Source organism: Lepidochelys kempii, chromosome 1 (assembly GCF_965140265.1).
Source record: "Lepidochelys kempii isolate rLepKem1 chromosome 1, rLepKem1.hap2, whole genome shotgun sequence".
NCBI classification, from domain to species: Eukaryota; Metazoa; Chordata; order Testudines; family Cheloniidae; genus Lepidochelys; species Lepidochelys kempii.
In genome coordinates this window covers 3,468,787-3,487,571 of record NC_133256.1, presented here as the reverse complement: position 1 = coordinate 3,487,571, position 18,785 = coordinate 3,468,787, and the positions used below count along the sequence as shown (strand labels likewise).

The following is an 18,785-nucleotide window of genomic DNA, read 5'->3' as shown; positions in this document are numbered from 1 at the left end:
ATCCACAGGCAGGAAAAACTCAGCCTTTTAAACCACTCCTTGGTAACCCAGACCCTTCCCAATGAAAAAGAATCTCAATACTGAGCATTTGCACAACAGCAGCACCAGATCATACACATGAGCACCCAGAGTCAAGCCAGTTACTGGGGTTGTGTAGTAGAGAGAAATGAATGTGACATCCAAAGTGCAGGAACTGCCTCTCTCAGGCTCATATATATATATATATATATATATATATATATATATATATATATAAAAGTTCCCTAGTCACCACAGGGTTTCCTGATCTCCAGAGAACTTGCAGCTGTGAAGCTTCCTCTTCCTCTCATTAGCTGCCACCTGGGTATTTACCTGTATCAGACATTTTCATGAGATATTCACTTTATTATCTAGTGAATGGGATTTGTATAAGAAATTTATACTGTATCCCCTGAGACAGACTTGGTGTCTCACAGGGCGGGTGATGCTATTTTCAGCTCTTCACCTCTAAGACACCGGTTAAGATTGGGCTCAGTGGGAGAGGGATTGTAACTGTTTCATACACAACATACTCCCCTGCTGAGAGCACTTCCCATCTTCAAAGGGTTTTTAGAAACATTGGCCTCCGTTAGGATGCAGTCTCACTAACGCAAATTATGACTGGTACGAACAGGGAAATTGTTTCCCCTTTTTGTAGGTACGATGAAACATATTGTTTACCACATTTTTTCCCCTTCCCTTCATGTTTTTTGCTGCTATTCGTTTGTTGATTTTCACCTGTGTGTTGGTGAAAGAGTTTTTTCAATGCTACGCACATTGTAAATGACTCACAGCAATAGTGCAGTCATACAGCATTAATACAGTTGCTATTACGTAGTATCCACGTTTAATTTAACTGTGGTGGTTTTTAGCTGATTGCCACCTTAATTCTCCATATATGGTAGATTGAGGTTTATTTGACAAATCTCTTTTTTATAAAGCACTTCATTTTCCTTTTCTTGATGCTGGGATAGTCCAAACAGCAAATAAAGGGGATCCATCAAGTCCAGCATTCAGATGAGAGGTGAATGCTTCCCTCTCAGGGCATCCCTGCAGCAGGCCCTCCCTTCCCTCAGAGAGGGACATTTGGGCAGTTGTTCAGGGAGAAATTCTGCCTTCCCTCAGCTGAACTCCCTTGGAGCTGCTGGTAGCTGTTCTCCTTTCCTCTCTGGTCTGCCACAAAATGAGCTGCTCCCCTGCCTTTTTGACCTTCTCAAGCACTTCTCTTCACACTGGATTTGTCTGACCCATTTTCCTGATCATTTACCTGCTGAACGTTTGGCTCCTTTCAACTCTACTTGAAATGTAGCTACAAGTTCAGTGGCTTTGGAAAGTAACCCTCCTGCTTTTCACTACAGGTCTGTGTCTTTGGATTGTGGCAGTTTGGAAACAGCATTTACCATTTCCACAATCTTTCTGTGAAGCACAATGAGAAAAACTGAACTAAAATTTTCCAATAATTTCTTGAAAGTTGAAGGTTCATAAACATCAGCGGCCTTTTTTGTTCAGGAGAATTATTTCTGTGGGTGCCTTCATTGTGTCTAAAATCTAAGAGGAAGCAGTGAGATCAAAGAGGGAGATGGAGCAAATTGATTCTTCCCCTCTGTTCAACACTGGAGTATTGCGTCCCGTTTTTGGGCCCCCTACTACAGAAAGGATGTGGACAAATTGGAGAGAGTCCAGCAGAGGGCAATGAAAATGATGAGGGTGCTGGGGCACATAAATTATGAGGAGAGGTTGAGCGAACCTGTATAATGTAGTCTGCAGAAAAGACGAGTGAGGGGGGATTTGGTAGAAGTCTTCAACTACCTAATGGGTGGTTTCAAAGGGGATGGAGCTTGGCTCTTCTCAGTGGTGGCAGATGGCAGAACAAGGAGCAATGGTCTCAAGTTGCAGTGGGGGAGCTCTAGTGTGGATATTAAGAAAAATATTTCCCTAGGAGGGTGGTGATACACTGGAATGGATTACCTAGGGAGGTCGATGAATCTCCAAAATGAGAGGGTTTTAAGGCCCAGCTTGACAAAGCCCTGGCTGGGATGATTTAGTTGGGGTTGGTAATGCCTTGAGCAGGGGATTGGACTACATGACCTCCTGAGGTCTCTTCTAACTCTAATCTTCTACGATACTAGGATTCATTCTGGTTATTGATCAATTTTCTAGTCAAGTCCTTGAAGAAGCTTTCATTGTTTATGAAATCTGTTCAAGAGGCCAAAGACAAAATATCAGTTTTCATACTCGAACCCCATAATAGAATAGTACAGGTGGGGGGGAAAGGTTTTATATTATAACAGTCTCTGGGAAGCCATCTCATGCAGTGACGTTATATTCCCCTTACAAAGAAAGGGTGCTCCCCAAAGTTACACATTTCAGCTTTTAGCAGTTAAATGAAGATTTCACAAGTTACACATCTCATAACAAATCACTAAAATCCAACCCATCCATTTGTCCCAGTTCCCTAATGTAAGTGAGGAACTATTGTGGGGAATTTTCTGGCTTCTGCAATACCCCAGGGGAATTGGCTAATGAAAACTCGGAGTCCCCACTCACATTGCCTTTACCCCAAGGCCTGCCTACCCTCAAGCACTCCCCTTCCACTCTCCTGTGTGGCAGAGTCCTCCTAATGGCGACACAGCTGGGCCTTGGATTCCTGGGAGGCTGAAACCCCAGTCTCATCGTGGTCACTTAGGACGGGAGCTAGGATGTCCCCACTTGGGTTCCTCCCTTCACACCAGATGCTTCCCTGACCCCCTAATGACTGCATTAAATTCAAACCTAATATAATTTAGATAACACAAACTAGAAGAAAAATAGGGAAAAAATGGGAAAGGTTCAAGGAAATAAGGAACCCCACTTGTTGGGGATGGGGACATTACAAACCACTATCTCTGGGATGTTAGGAAAGTTCACAGTCTGTTCCTCATTCGTCCCAGGCCTCCTGCCCAGGCTCTGCTTGTGCTGCGGTGATACCCTGGGTCAAACACTTGGTCTGGCAGTGGCCACACATCCTCAGACTCTAAATGGCAGGACCTTTATCCCCAGCAGCTACCCTCCCTTCGGAGCCTTCAAGGACCTGAAGCTTGGTGACGTCTCCCTGTGTTGAGCCCTCTGCCCATGAATGAATGGCCCCACCTTGCTCTTCCCATTGTGCTTGGCTGTCATGTTACTTGTACCATGGCTGACATACAATAGCTTGGTCTGAACCCGAAGCTCCCCACTGTAGTTCAGCCTTCTCTCCCTGTTGGCGCAGCTGGTCTGTTCGGATCCAGCTCTGGTCTCCTCCAGCTGCAGGTCCGCAACTCTGCCTCAGCATTGCTGTTCGGCCTTCAGCCTAGTTCTGGCTCTTCTGGCTCAGTGCTGCTTCCCTGGCTCTGGCCCAGCTTTGCCTCCAGGGCTACTTGTCTGGTCCTTGTGCTTCCAGATGCTTCTTCTGTGAGTCCAGTTCAGCTTGAGGTACTGTTCAGGTTTGACAGAATTCTACTGCATAAAGAGCCCCAAATCACTTCAAAAGTAATCTAAATGTAGCTGAAATCAACTTAAATGTATTTCTTGAAACACAGAGTTGTTTGTTTTTTCTTATTACCAGCAGGACTTTGTCCACATTAGCAACAAACCCAGGAGATGACAATCAAATTCAAAATTAAAATCCCACTACTGGTCCTTGTATCCAGACGGAGGGTTGGCAGGTGTTTAAAAAAAAGGGTTTGTAACTATGTAAAATAGCCAAAAGGAGCCCAAAACATATGTAGTGTAAAAACAGAAAGACCATTATATTATTATTTTTTTCTAAATGCATTCATCGAAGGTAGTCAATGGCCATATTTTGATTTGAATTAATTTATTACTGTTAATCTCTCTAAGGCAACATTTCATCCTCGCTCCCATCACTGGAAGAAGAAGAATTCCTCTGTTGCTGGCCATACATATCAGCAGTGACCAATGCGAACATTTCTTTTCCTGGTGCAAACGCTTCACAACAGATTTGCTTGTTGCATGCATGCCCTAACCTGACAAATCTTTTCTTAAAGTTCCTCTTGAATCTTGTTGCACAGTTTTGATAGCAACAGCAATGAAAGAGAAACAAGTAAAGTTCACTAAAACCTTTGTCCCCTGTGGAATCTATGTGTTTGAGACATTCAGCACGAAACTGTTCTCCATGGTTGTTCTGAGTAAAAGGCCAGTGAACCGTAGGCAAAACTCTCCCCTGCTGCTCCAACTGTCAAAGGTCTCCATGAAACAATGGCAAAATGAGAAATCAACCAATATAGGCCATGAAGGACTTACTACTGCAAGCGATTCAATCATAGATTCATAGAAGATTAGGGTTGGAAGAGACCTTAGGAGGTCATCTCGTCCAATCCCCTGCTCAAAGCAGGACCAACACCAACTAAATCATCTCAGTCAGGGCTTTGTCAAGCCGGCCTTAAAAACCTCAAGGGATGGAGATTCCACCACCTCCCTAATCACCTGGACAGTTCATGGCAGTCTCTGTTTCAACTCTTTCACAAAGTCCTAGATGAAATCTCAACACTACATTTGATGCCTTGGACAACGGGAATAGTTACTATGTATTTTGAAAGTTCTAGCTGAAAGTGACTCCAAAAGTGACTATGAAAAGTCTTAAGTTATTAGTCTCCAAGGCGATTTCGTAGTTTAACACAGCAATATGTTACGCAGGTTTTTCAAAACCCCCGGTGGGGGGGCAACTTAACTCTTTCACTCCAGGCAGTGTCAGGAATAAAGAAATGAGAACACAGCAATTCTGTCTGATCAAGGATGAAATACGAGTAAACATGCTCTTGTCTATCTCTGCAGTTTCTTCTATTTAAGCACACAGAGACATAAGCAATAGGTGTAGAATATCCCACATATTCACCTAACATCTGGAACAGTATTGAGCAATTAACAGCAGGTTTGCAGTGGCCAGTTGCTCACCCACCAGGGAGAAAGAGTGTCAGGAAAAAAACACATCTCTAAACATGGCTTCAGGGGCCTGCTCCAAAGTACTCTGTATTAGGTAATCTTTTATAACTTCTACAAAACACATAGGTCATAGTGACCCCTACTGGATCATCACTTTTCCTAACTTTCAAAAAACTTCTACTATCTGAGGCATCTAAAGTCAAGGTTGACATCCATTTAGCTACTTTCTTTCTCATATATTTACTTGTCTGTCCACTCCTCCCATTCTGATTAGCAGGAACTGCCAGCTAGATTGTAATCTTGCATCTAAAAGCCTGCTTTCCAATTAACACTTAACTATGTGATGTTCTCTTTTATTAATTCATAGTGACTGAATGCACACCCTATGGCTGCAATTAGCTTGATCACATTGTGGGCTACACACCCCTCAAATCTAGGGTAACACAGTCCAGTTCTCAAAAACACACAGTTTCACAACTCTCAGCAAGAAGTTGTTGTAGAATGTCCTCAGGTCCTGCAGCAGCTTTCCTGTGCTAGCACTTTCCAACGGAAACATTTGGTTTATCCTCCGGGCTTCCTGAATTATTGGTCCTAGAAAAATCAGGTAAATTTTGCTCACCAGACCACTGTAGTTATGAAAAAGAAGTTCAGAATTATAGTTGCTTTCTTTTCTTTTCTTTTCTTTTCTTTTCTTTTCTTTTCTTTTCTTTTCTTTTCTTTTGTCTATCAGAAAGCATAGCTTTATTTCACCAAACTGATCAAGAATGCTGTTCACACAGGGTCTAATGGGAAGCCCCCTTGCTTCAGAAAGCCGCAGTGTCTTCTGCTGGTATGGAAGTAAAAGGAATGCCAAGTGACATGGTGTGTAGATGTGGGGGCTGATGGGTGACACTGAAAGTGATCAGGATATGGTCAGAGAGAGGGAACTCAGCAACCGAGAGAGCAGTGCTTGGTGATGGAGTGATAAGATGTTAGGTGTGAGGAGCTTTAAAGTCTGTGAATTTCCACAATGATGAGCTCATCCAAACTTGGATAGAACACCCTTGATTAATGAGGGGATATCATTTCCCCGCTCATGTCACAGAGGTTTCGAGTCAGTGGCCCCAGGTGATCACATTCTGCAGATGTATTTGCGCACTTTATCACGAAGCTCTTTGGTTTTGATACCATAAACGATAGGGTTGAGCATAGGAAGGAGGAGATAATACAGGTTGGACAAGATGACATGTACATAGGGAGTGATGCCCTGACTGAACCAGTGTTTCAGATGAGAGAAGAGGGCGAGAGTACAAGAAATCAGAAGCACAGAGATGTGGGCTGTACAGGTGTTAAGGGCTTTCTGGTGGGCTTCCTTGGAGGAGATTCTGAGGGCGGCCCTGATTATCAGACCATACGAGACAACAATAAGTGTCAGGTCAAACCCAAGGACTATAAATACTACGAATAAAATGTATATCCTGTTGACTGTAATGTCCCCACACGACATCTTTGCCACAGCCATGTGGTCGCAGTACGTGTGGGGGATAATGCGGCTGGCACAGAATGGCAGCTTGCTCAGGAGCAGAGGCAGGGGCAGAATGAAGAGAACAGCTCTTACCGAACACACTAACCCTAACTTAGCTATTCGTGCATTGGTGAGGATGGTGGCATATCTCAGAGGGTTACATATGGCAACATAGCGATCAAAGGCCATTATCATGAGTATGGCTGAATGTGTAACAGAAACCACGTGAAGGAAGCACATCTGGGTGAGACAGCCACCCACAGTAATGTGTTTCAAATTGAACCAAAATATACACAGTGCCTTTGGCACGATGGCAGTAGACGCGCTGATTTCTGTGAGCCCCAGCATGCAGAGCAGCAGGTACATTGGTGCATGCAGGGTCTCCTCTTTGCCCACAACAAACAGAACCATGGAAGTTAGCAACAGGCCAATAATGTAGAACATAGAGAAAGGGATGGAAATCCAGCTGTGAGCAGCTTCCAGGCCAGGGATCCCTGTTAGGATGAATGATGAATGGTCATAATCACTGAGGTTGAAAGCCGCCATGTGGTGGTCTGTGCATCAATTGGGCTCAGAAATGCTCCAGGTGTCTATAAAGGGAAAGAAGGAGAATTAGGGGGGTTACATGTTGTGACAAAGTGGAACTGTTCTTAATGTTTCCTCTCAATAGTGTGGGGGTCCTCAGTTTCCCCTATGCAGTTTTTAAGTAACCAGGTGGTGGGATAAGAGTGTACGATCCTTGCAGAGCCCTAGAGGGCAGGTGTGTGCAGGGGTCTGGACACAGAGTATGGCTGACACCCTGTTTCCTGGCAACTGTTTCCCTGCGCCCTTCTCCCCTGCAAGGAAAGAGCTAAAGTGTTGGAGAACGAAGGAATCAGGTGCACTCCTGGCCCGGGAAAGGGACAAAGCCCAGAGGAGGAGGGGCTGGCAAGTGCAGACGTGGGTTTCTGGCTCACTGCCCCCAAAATGGACCCAGCTAAGGGGTCCTGTTCTCTGTACCTGCAAGCTCTGTTTTAGACCATGTTCCTGTCGTCTAATAAACTTTCTGTTTTACTGGCTGGCTGAGAGTCATGTCTTACTGCCAAGTTGCGGGGCAGGACCCTCTGGCTTCCCCAGGACCCCACCTGGGCGGACTCGCTGTGGGAAGCACACGGAGGGGCAGACAATGCTGAATACTCCGAGGTAAGACCCAGGAAGTTGTGTGATCTGTGTGTCCCGAAGACAGTCTGCTCACAGAAAGGAGACTTCCCCAGATTCCTGACTGGCTTCATAGGGAGCAGTTCCAGAGCATCGCCCAGGGACTCCGTGGCACATTTGTTTTAAAACAAATAGTACAATAAATATTGTATAATTATGAACACTCGAGAAATATTGGTGAACAGTGAGATGACAACATTTGCAGATGGCTCCAGATTATTTAGGTCATAGTCAAGTCCAGAGAAGTCCTCAGAGGGAGCTGATCAAGCAAGGTGAAAGGGCAGCATGATGGCAGATGGACTTCAATGTCAAAAACTGCAATGTGCATGCCCATTGGAGGGAAAAGCTTGCATTCCTTAAACACCTTACAGGGTTCTACTTTAACTGTCTGAACTCAGGACAGGGAGCTGGGCATCATGGTACACAGCTCTGTAAACCCCTGCTCACAGTGCAAGTATGGCCAGAAACTAGGGAAAACATTGGGATCCGGGAGGAATGGGATGGGGAATCATAAAGGAAATAAAATGCCATGAGATCGATCAGTCAATGTTTCACGTTCCTCTGGCCTCCTCTGTGAAGTACGGGGCACCCTTTTCACACAATGTATTACAGAACTAGAGGGGTTCCGGCATAGTCAACAAGAATGATCAAGGGCCTGGGGAAACTCTTATATGGATACAGGTTGTAAAGTCTGGGATGTTTACCTCACCAAGGAGGTGCGTTAGAGGGGCTATGAGAAAAGTCTATGAAATACAGATTGGTGGAGGGTAGATGGACACTGTGTTCTCCCTGTCTCATAACACAAGATCAAGAGGACATTAAATTAAACCGAAAAGTAGAAAAATCAAAACCAATGGATTCAAATGCTTTATTCGGACAATGCCTAATTAGACTGAGGAACTCGTTGTCACAAGAGGTATTTGAGGCTCTAAGGTAAAGGAGAATGAGGAAGGGTTTGGAGATTTACATGGATAGAAAGACTATCCAGGTACAATCGTTACAGCTAAATAAATATTTTGGAATATCTATAGACTGAGGTGTTTCAAGACACAAGCCAAAAGCTAGCTGTCAGGCATGAGGGTGAGACCCTGAATCTACCTCCTGCTGGGTTTCTTACTTCTTCTGCTGCATCTGGGCTGTCGCTGTCAGAGACAGGACACTGGACTAGATGGACTATAGGTCTGATCCACATTGCAATTCGTATATTGAAAAGAGCCAAGTTTCCCCCAAGGAAACAGTCATTTTAATCTTCAGAGGGATAGCCATGTTAGTCTGGATCTGTAAAAGTGGCAAAGAGTCCTGTGGCACCTTATAGACTAAGAGATGTATTGGAGCATGAGCTTTCGTGGGTGAATACACACTTCGCCGGTGGGTATTCACCCACGAAAGCTCATGGTCCAATACGTCTGTTAGTCTATGAGTCATTTTAATGCTGGGCTATGTCTTTGTTCTGAAGAGAATGGGCACGAAGAGCACAAGGGTCTTGGTATTTAGGGCTACAGGCCTGCAGCTCTGTTCCTTCCCTTGTTTCTTTTGGTGAGACACTTTCATGCAGGCAAGCAGCTTTGTCTGAGATACAAGTTAAAGATATTACCTGACAAGTGTAAGCAGAGACATGTGACAACAACTCAGCTGCTAGCCATTCTAGTGCCTGAATATCGATGAAGTTTGCAGATGACACAAAACTGGGGGACCGTAGATAATGAAGAGGACACCTCACTGATTCAGAGCAATCTAGATTGGTTGGTCGACTGGGTTGAAGCAAACAATGTGTGTTCTAATATAGCTATGTATATTATGTATAGTCCCACAGTATTCTTGCCAGCAAGTTAAAGAAGTATGGGCTGGATGAATGGACTATAAGGTGGGTAGAAAGTTGGCTAGATTGTCGTGCTCAATGGGTAGTGATCAATGGCTCCATGTCTAGTTGGCAGCCGGTATCAAGTGGAGTGCCCCAAGGGTCGGTCCTGGTGCCGTTTTTGTTCAATATCTTCCTAAATGATCTGGAGGATGGTGTGGATTGCGCCTTCAGCAAGTTTGCAGATGACACTAAACTGGGAGGAGAGGTAGATATGCTGGAGGGTAGGGATAGGATAATGAGGGACCTAGACAAATTGGAGGATTGGGCCAAAAGAAATCTGATGAGTTTCAACAAGGACAAGTGCAGAGTGTAGGGGCATTGCCAGCAGATCGAGGGACGTGATCATTCCCCTCTATTCCACAGTGGTGAGGCCTCATCTGGAGTACTGTGTCCAGCTTTGGGCCCCACACTACAAGAAGGATGTGGAAAAATTGGAAAGAGTCCAGCGAAGGGCAACAAAAATGATTAGGGGACTGAAACACATGAGTTATGAGGAGAGGCTGAGGGAACTGGGATTCTTTAGTCTGCGGAAGAGAAGAATGAGGAGGGATTTGATAGCTGCTGTCAACTACCTGAAAGGGGGTTCCAAAGAGGATAGATCTAGACTGTTCTCAGTGTTCACAGGGCAGCACAGCATGGGGAGGAGGTGACCAGCTGTCTGTGGAGAAAGAAGTGGTTTGGGACTAATTAGAAAAGCTGAAAGAGCACAAGTCCATGGGGCCAGATACACTGCATCCGAGGGTGCTAAAGGAGGTGGTGGATGTGATTGCAGAGTCATTAACCATTATCTTTGAAAACTCATGGTGACTTGGGGAGGTCCTAGATGATGTAGTGCCCATCTGTAAAAAAGGGAAGAAGGAGGATCCGGGCAACTACAGGCCAGTCAGTCTCACCTCAGTCCCTGCAAAAATCATGGAGCAGGTCCTCAAGGAATCAATTCTGAAGCACTTAGAGGAGAGGAAAGTGATCAGGAACAGTCAGCATGGATTCACCAAGGGCAAGTCATGCCTGAGTAACCTAATTTCCTTCTATGATGAGCTAACACTATGATGAGCTCTGTGGATGAGGGAAAAGCAGTGGACATGTTATTCCTTGATTTTAGCAAAGCTTTTGACACGGTCTCCCACAGTATTCTTGCCATCAAGTTAAAGAAGTATGGGTTAGATGAATGGACTATAAGGTGGATAGCAAGCTGGCTAGATTGTTGGGCTCAACGGATCATGATAAATGGTTCCATGTCTAGTTGGCAGCCGGTATCAAGTGGAGTGCCCCAAGGGTTGGTCCTCCACCCTCAGCAAGTTTGCAGATGACACTAAACTGGGAGGAGAGGTAGATACGCTGGAGGGTAGGGATAGGATACAGAGGGCCCTAGACAAATTAGAGGATTGGGCCAAAAGAAATATGATGACGTTCAAGAAAGGCAAGCGCAGATTTCTACACTTAGGATGGAAGAGTCCCATGCATTGCCACAGACTAGGGACCAAATGGTTCGGCAGCAGTTCTGCAGAAAAGGACCTAGAGGTTAAAGAGGACGAGAAGCTGGATATGAGTCAACAGTGTGCCCTCATTGCCAAGAAAGCTAATGGCATTTTGGCTATATAAGTAGGGTCATTACCAGCAGATTGAGGGACGTGATCGTTCCCCTCTATTTGACAATGAAAACATCTAGCAGAGGGATTGTTTAGTCTGCAGAAGAGAAGAATGAGGGGAGATTTGATAGCTGCTTTCAACTACCTGAAAAGGGGTTCCAAAGAGGATGGATCTAGACTGTTCTCAGTGGTGGCAGATGACAGAAAGAGGAGTAATGGTCTCAAGTTGTAGTGGGGGAGGTTTAGGTAGGATATTAGGAAAATCTTTTTCACTAGGAGGGTGGTGAAACACTGGAATGCTTTACCTAGGGAGTTGGTGGAATTGCCTTCCTTTGAGATTTTTAAGGTCAGGCGGGGTAAAATATAGTTGGGATTATTTTTTACAATGTGCATTACTTTACATTTATCCACATTAAATTTCATTTGCCATTTTGTTGCCCAATCACTAAGTTTTATGAGATCTTTTTGAAGTTCTTCACAGTCTGCTTTGGTCTTAACTATCTTGTGAAAGTCAGTATCATTTGCAAACGTTGCCACCTCACTTTTTACCCCAGGTCATTTATGAGTAAGTTGAATAGGATTGGTCCGAGGACTGACCCTTGTGGAACACCACTATTTACCCCTCTCCATTCTGAAAATTTACCAGTTATTCCTACCCTTTATTCCTGTCTTTTAACCAGATCTCAGTCCATGAAAGGAACTTCCCTCTTATCCCATGACAACTTATGGTTCTTGATTTGAACCCTGGAACCGTTTCAATGCAGAAAGAAGTAACTCACCGAAATCCCATGTAGCAGAGAGAGGAAATCTCCTAACTGGGACAGGAAGGCAGAGCCCCAAGAATCAATCTATGAATCTCACATGTCTGGCACTCAGCATGCTGGGCAGTGACTTTTATGATTTCCCTGTACAGTCCCTGTGGACTCTCAGGTTGGCTAGAAGTCCCAAACAATTCCCTCAGCTCCATGAGCAGTGGGCAGAGCAGAAAATAGACCCTGGAGAACTACAGCTTGAGAGCCTCCCCTGGAAGTGAAGAAATGATTCGCCAAGAACAGGTGCTCAGATTTTCAGGGCAAACTGAGTCTTCCAGACTGTTCAGCCTAGCAATTCACGATTGCTATTTTTTTCTGTGTGTAACGTACTGTCATCTGCACCATGTCTGGGAATGCTGTCACAAGATACGGGACCAATAAACATTTTCCATTGATCATAGCAGCATAGCAAGACATACTGCCCATGCACTTTTCATATCCAGTCCATTAGCCTCTGAAAATCACTGCCACCCTCTTGAGGCCAAAATAATTTGATAGTGAACTGATGCAAGGAGCTATTAGGAAAGAGATAGATAAGAATAGAGAAAATAAAATAATGCCACTCTATAACTATCACAGCATGGATATTGCATGCAATTCTGGCCACCTCATTTAAAAAAAAAAGAGATATATTAGAAATAGAAAAGGTACAGAGAAGGGCAAGAAAATGATTAGGTGGGTATGGAAAGGTTCCACCTGAGCAGAGATTAAACAGACTGGGACTTTTCAGCTTGCAACAGAGATGACGAAGAGGAGATAAGATAGACAATCTATTTTAAGGTCTAAAATGGTGACTGGTGTTGAGAAAGTGAATAGAGAAATCTTGTTTACTCCTTCACCTAACACAAGAAGCAGGGGTCAGCCAAGGAAATCACTAGGCATCACGTTAAAACAAAGAAAATGAAGTAGTATTGTCAAGTTTCCTTCCCCATTCGGAACTCCGGGATACAGATGTGGGGACCTGCATGAAAGACCCCCAAGCTTCTTTCTATCAGCTTAGGTTAAAAACTTCCCCACGCTACAAACTTTGCCTTGTCCTTGAACAGTATGCTGCCACCACCAAGAGTGTTAAACAAAGAAGAGGGAAAGAGCCCACTTGGAGACGTCTTCCCCACAAAATATCTCCCCAAGCCCTACACCCCCTTTCCTGAGGAGGCTTGATAATAATATTCTCACCAATTGGTACAGGTGAACACACACCCAAACCCTTGCATCTCAAGAACAATGAAAAATCTATCAGGTTCTTAAAAGAAGAATTTTATTGAAAGAAAAGGTAAAAGAATCATCTCTGTGGAATCAGGATGGTAAATACTTTCCAGGGCAACCAGATTCAAAACATAGAGAATCCCTCTAGGCAAAACCTTAAGTTAGAAAAAGACACAAAAACAGTAGTACACATTCCCTCCAGCACAGTGAAATTTTCTTTTTTTTTTTCAGTTTTCTATCATTGAAGATCTCGTCATTAAGCCAGGGTGGTCTCTTGCCATACTTGCTACACTTTTTTAAATGGTGAGAGTAATTAACCATGGAAGAGTTTACCAAGGGTCTTCACACATTCTTCATCACTGAGAATGTTTAAATCAAGGTTGGATGTTTCTCTAAAAGATCTGCTCTTGGAATAATTTTGGGGAAATTCTCAGGCCTATATTATAAAAACTAGATAACCACAATGGTCCCTTTTGGCCTTTGAATCTACAAACATGTCCCCAGGAGTCAGCTAGAGGCATTTTGGCTGCCAGATTGTACCTGAACATACTGAAGGCATTTTCTATTAATGACCCTGCTGAATTTCGCCCTGTGGGGAGAAATTCTCAGGTGACTGTGGTGCCTTGGAAAGGTTAGATGAGGTGTCTATTTCACAAGGCTGAGGGATCCCATGACATATCTCATGGATGAAATTTGAAGATGAGAAAAAATAATGACTTGAGGCCATAAAGTCTCCGCAGTGAGGAATGAATGTATGCCCTGGTCTACACTAGGACTTTAGGTCGAATTTAGCAACGTTAAATCGATTTAAACCTGCACCCGTCCACACAGTGAAGCCCTTTATTTCGACTTAAAGGGCTCTTAAAATCGATTTCCTTACTCCACCCCTGACAAGTGGATTAGCGCTTAAATCGACGTTCCCAGCTCGAATTTGGGGTACTGTGGACACAATTCGATGGTATTGGCCTCCGGGAGCTATCCCAGAGTGCTCCATTCTGACCGCTCTGGACAGCACTCTCAACTCAGATGCACTGGCCAGGTAGACAGGAAAAGAACCGCAAACTTTTGAATCTCATTTCCTGTTTGGCCAGCGTGGCAAGCTGCAGGTGACCATGCAGAGCTCATCAGCACAGGTGACCATGATGGAGTCCCAGAATCGCAAAAGAGCTCCAGCATGGACCGAACGGGAGGTACGGGATCTGATCGCTGTTTGGGGAGAGGAATCCGTGCTATCAGAACTCCGTTCCAGTTTTCGAAATGCCAAAACCTTTGTGAAAATCTCCCAGGGCATGAAGGACAGAGGCCATAACAGGGACCCGAAGCAGTGCCGCGTGAAACTGAAGGAGCTGAGGCAAGCCTACCAGAAAACCAGAGAGGCGAACAGCCGCTCTGGGTCAGAGCCCCAAACATGCGGCTTCTATGATGAGCTGCATGCCATTTTAGGGGGTTCAGCCACCACTACCCCAGCCGTGTTGTTTGACTCCTTCAATGGAGATGGAGGCAATACGGAAGCAGGTCTTGGGGACGAAGAAGATGATGATGAGGAGGAGGTTGTAGATAGCTCACAGCAAGCAAGCGGAGAAACCGGTTTTCCCGACAGCCAGGAACTGTTTCTCACCCTAAACCTGGAGCCAGTACCCCTCGAACCCACCCAAGGCTGCCTCCTGGACCCAGCAGGCAGAGAAGGGACCTCTGCTGAGTGTACCTTTTAAAATGCTATACATGGTTTAAAAGCAAGCATGTGAAAGGATTACTTTGCCCTGGCATTTGCGGTTCTCCTAGATGTAGTCCTAAAGCCTTTGCAAAAGGTTTCTGGGGAGGGCAGCCTTATTTCGTCCTTCATGGTAGGACACATGGGGGGGCCTCCGGCCAACCAGCCACTCCACCACAGAGGATTGCCCAAAAAAAAGAAGGCTGTCATTCAATAAATTTTAAAGTTGTAAACTTTTAAAGTGCTGTGCTTAAAGTGTTGTGTGGCATTTTCCCTCCCTCCTCCACCACCCCTCCTGGGATACCTTGGTAGTCATCTCCCTATTTGTGTGATGAATGAATAACGAATGCATGACTGTGAAGCAGCAATGACTTTATTGCCTCTGCAAGCGGTGATTAAAGGGAGGAGGGGAGGGTGGTTAGCTTACAGGGAAGTAGAGTGAACCAAGGGGCGGGGGGTTTCATCAAGGAGAAACAAACAGAACTTTCACACTGTAGCCTGGCCAGTCATGAAACTGGTTTTCAAAGCTTCTCTGATGCGTACCGCGCCCTCCTGTGCTCTTCTAACCGCCCTGGTGTCTGGCTGCGCGTAACCAGCAGCTAGGCGATTTGCCTCAGCCTCCCACCCCGCCATAAACGTCTCCCCCTTACTCTCACAGATATTGTGGAGCACACAGCAAGCAGTAATAACAGTGGGAATATTGGTTTCGCTGAGGTCTAAGCGAGTCAGTAAACTGCGCCAGCGCGCCTTTAAACGTCCAAATGCACATTCTACCACCATTCTGCACTTGCTCAGCCTGTAGCTGAACAGCTCCTGACTACTGTCCAGGCTGCCTGTGTACGGCTTCATGAGCCATGGCATTAAGGGGTAGGCTGGGTCCCCAAGGATACATATAGGCATTTCAACATCCCCAACAGTTATTTTCTGGTCTGGGAAGAAAGTCCCTTCTTGCAGCTTTTGAAACAGACCAGAGTTCCTGAAGATGCGAGCATCATGCACCTTTCCCGGCCATCCCACGTTGATGCTGGTGAAACGTCCCTTGTGATCCACCAGAGCTTGCAGCACTATCGAAAAGTACCCCTTGCGGTTTATGTACTCGCCGGCTTGGTGCTCCGGTGCCAAGATAGGGATATGGGTTCCGTCTATAGCCCCACCACAGTTAGGGAATCCCATTGCAGCAAAGCCATCCACTATGACCTGCACATTTCCCAGGGTCACTACCCTTGATATCATCAGATCTTTGATTGCGTGAGCTACTTGCATCACAGCAGCCCCCACAGTAGATTTGCCCACTCCAAATTGATTCCCAACTGACCGGTAGCTGTCTGGCGTTGCAAGCTTCCACAGGGCTATCGCCACTCGCTTCTCAACTGTGAGGGCTGCTCTCATCCTGGTATTCATGCGCTTCAGGGCAGGGGAAAGCAAGTCACAAAGTTCCATGAAAGTGCCCTTACGCATGCGAAAGTTTCGCAGCCACTGGGAATCGTCCCAGACCTGCAACACTATGCGGTCCCACCAGTCTGTGCTTGTTTCCCGAGCCCAGAATCGGCGTTCCACAGCATGAACCTGCCCCATTAGCACCATGATGCATGCATTGGCAGGGCCCATGCTTTCAGAGAAATCCGTGTCCATGTCCTGATCACTCACGGGACCGCGCTGACGTCGCCTCCTCGCCCGGTATCGCGTTGCCATGTTCTGGTGCTGCATATACTGCTGGATAATGCGTGTGGTGGTTGATGTGCTCCTAATTGCCAAAATGAGCTCAGCGGCCTCCATGCTTGCCTTGGTATGGCATCCGCACAGAAAAAAGGCGCGGAACGATTGTCTGCCGTTGCTCTGATGGAGGGAGGGGCGACTGACGACACGGCTTACAGGGTTGGCTTCAGGGAGCTAAAATCAACAAAGGGTGTGCCTGTACATCAAGGAGTATTTCAGGCAGGACTGCACGGAGGGTTCCAATAAGAAATGGTGCACCAAAGTTATCGTTGTTATTGGAACAAGGAGGTTAGCCTGGCCTCTGATTGATACATGGCTAGATTTACCTCGCTGCGCCTTCTCTGTGACTGACTGCAGTGTGATCTAGACAGGGGAGGAGGAAAATGAGTACAAAACAAATCTGGTCTATTTCTTGTTCTGACCCACTCCATCTATCCTTTACATCTTTGGCTGGCAGCAGAGGTGCAGAAGGACTGCATGCCATCCACATCTCATGGCTGCTTGGCAGAAGATGGTACAGTACGACTGCTAGCCATCTTCATCTCTTGCCTGCCTGGCATAAGATGGTACAATACGACTGCTAGCAATCCTCATCTCTTGCCTGCCTGGCAGAAGATGGTACAGTACGACTGCTAGCAGTCCGTATCGCCTGCCCGCTCACCATAAGACGGTTCAATAGGACTGCAGGACTAAAGAGAATGACCTGGTCAAGTCACTCCAAATTTAGTCCCTGCGCCCATGTCTGCCCAGGCGCTCCCAGCCGACGTGGCCAGGAGCACCTCGGACACGACGAGGACGACTACCAGTCGTATTGCACCGTCTGCTGCCAGAAGGCAATGGGTTGCTGCTACTGTGCAGCAAAGCCGTACTGTGTCTGCCAGCACCCAGGAGACATAGAGTGACGGTTACCTGAGCGGGCTCCATGCTTGCCGTGGTATGGCGTCTGCACAGGTAACTCAGGAAAAAAGGCGCAAAATGATTGTCTGCCCTTGCTTTCACGGGGGGAGGGAGGGTGGGAACGGGGTCCTGACGATATGTACCCAGAACCACCCGCGACAATGTTTTAGCCCCATCAGGCATTGGGATATCAACCCAGAATTCCAATGGGCAGCGGAGACTGCGGGAACTGTGGGATAGCTACCCACAGTGCAACGCTCCGGAAGTCGACGCTTGCCTCGGTACTGTGGAAGCGCTCCGCCGAGTTAATGCACTTAATGCACTTAGAGCATTTTCTGTGGGGACACACACACTCAAATATATAAAACCGATTTCAAAAAAACCGACTTCTATAAATTCGACCTAATTTCGTAGTGTAGACATACCCTATGATAACACTTTCCATACATGACTAAGAGCTGGCTAGTAAATGGTCCCAGAGCATCCTGGGTTTAATGTCTGTGTTGCCGTGGCCCACTGGTTCATTCAGCGGCCACTGGCTCCTCCACTTGGCATCTGTATTTGTTGAGGCCCTAACCTGTCCCACAGTTGCCCCCTCGCAACATATAATGTGCAAACTTCTCAGCTTGCGAGTTGTTCCTGGGTAGCAATCCTTGAAGCACCATGGTGTGCACGGGTGTACCAAGAGAAGCCACACTGGTACCTGCCTTGGCATTTGCCACTACTGAGATTCCTCACCACTGAGACACAGTCAGTGATTACCCGCCAGCCAAGAGAGCAGGTATGATGGGAGGCATCTCACCCCCTACAGAGGAAGAGCGGTGGGTAGCGTGGGGCAGCTCGGAGGTGGTGGGAGCGAGGAATAGCTGGGGAGCATGGAGAAGACACTGGCGACCAGTGTGCTGTTGGAATAGGGGCAGCCTGGGATGGATAAGTAGAGTGCAGACCGAGTTCAGAGTATGATGGGAGGAGCAAAGGTCAATGGTTCTTTCCACTAGTGAAATGCCTGAAGTTATGTAAATAACATTCCACAACAACAACAACTATTGGAAACAAAACTGAGTAAAGCTTGTGACACTAAAGCTGCAGTTCAATGGCTTTTTAGGGCAAAGAGACCCAGAAACCCTCCCAAACACACTCAGGGCCAGGAAATGTCCCAGTGCTGCCCTTGGACCAACAGTCACAAAGAAAAATTTAATTTCAACGGAGCTGCCCACCTGTGTGTGTACATGCCACTCCGTGTCCCCACAACACCCAGAGCTGCTCGCCTGTCCCTGTACACCCCGTGCCTGTCCCACAACCCTCAGTGCTGCCCACTGTCCCTTTACATTCCACTCCCAGCCCCTAGAACCCA

The 18,785-nt window shown here is 46.2% G+C and overlaps 1 protein-coding gene across 1 annotated transcript; it reads right to left on the bottom strand.

The window, feature by feature from the left end:
* Window positions 1-6,049: 6,049 nt before the first annotated feature.
* LOC140905578 (olfactory receptor 52N4-like) lies at window positions 6,050-6,988 on the bottom strand. The gene has a single exon (XM_073329101.1). The coding sequence runs from the start codon at window positions 6,986-6,988 to the stop codon at window positions 6,050-6,052; it is 939 nt and encodes a 312-aa protein (XP_073185202.1).
* Window positions 6,989-18,785: the final 11,797 nt, after the last annotated feature.

What these genes read in the sequence shown, in the direction of transcription:
- LOC140905578 (XM_073329101.1), bottom strand. Translation starts at nt 6,988, where the DNA reads ATGGCGGCTTTCAACCTCAGTGATTATGACCATTCATCATTCATCCTA.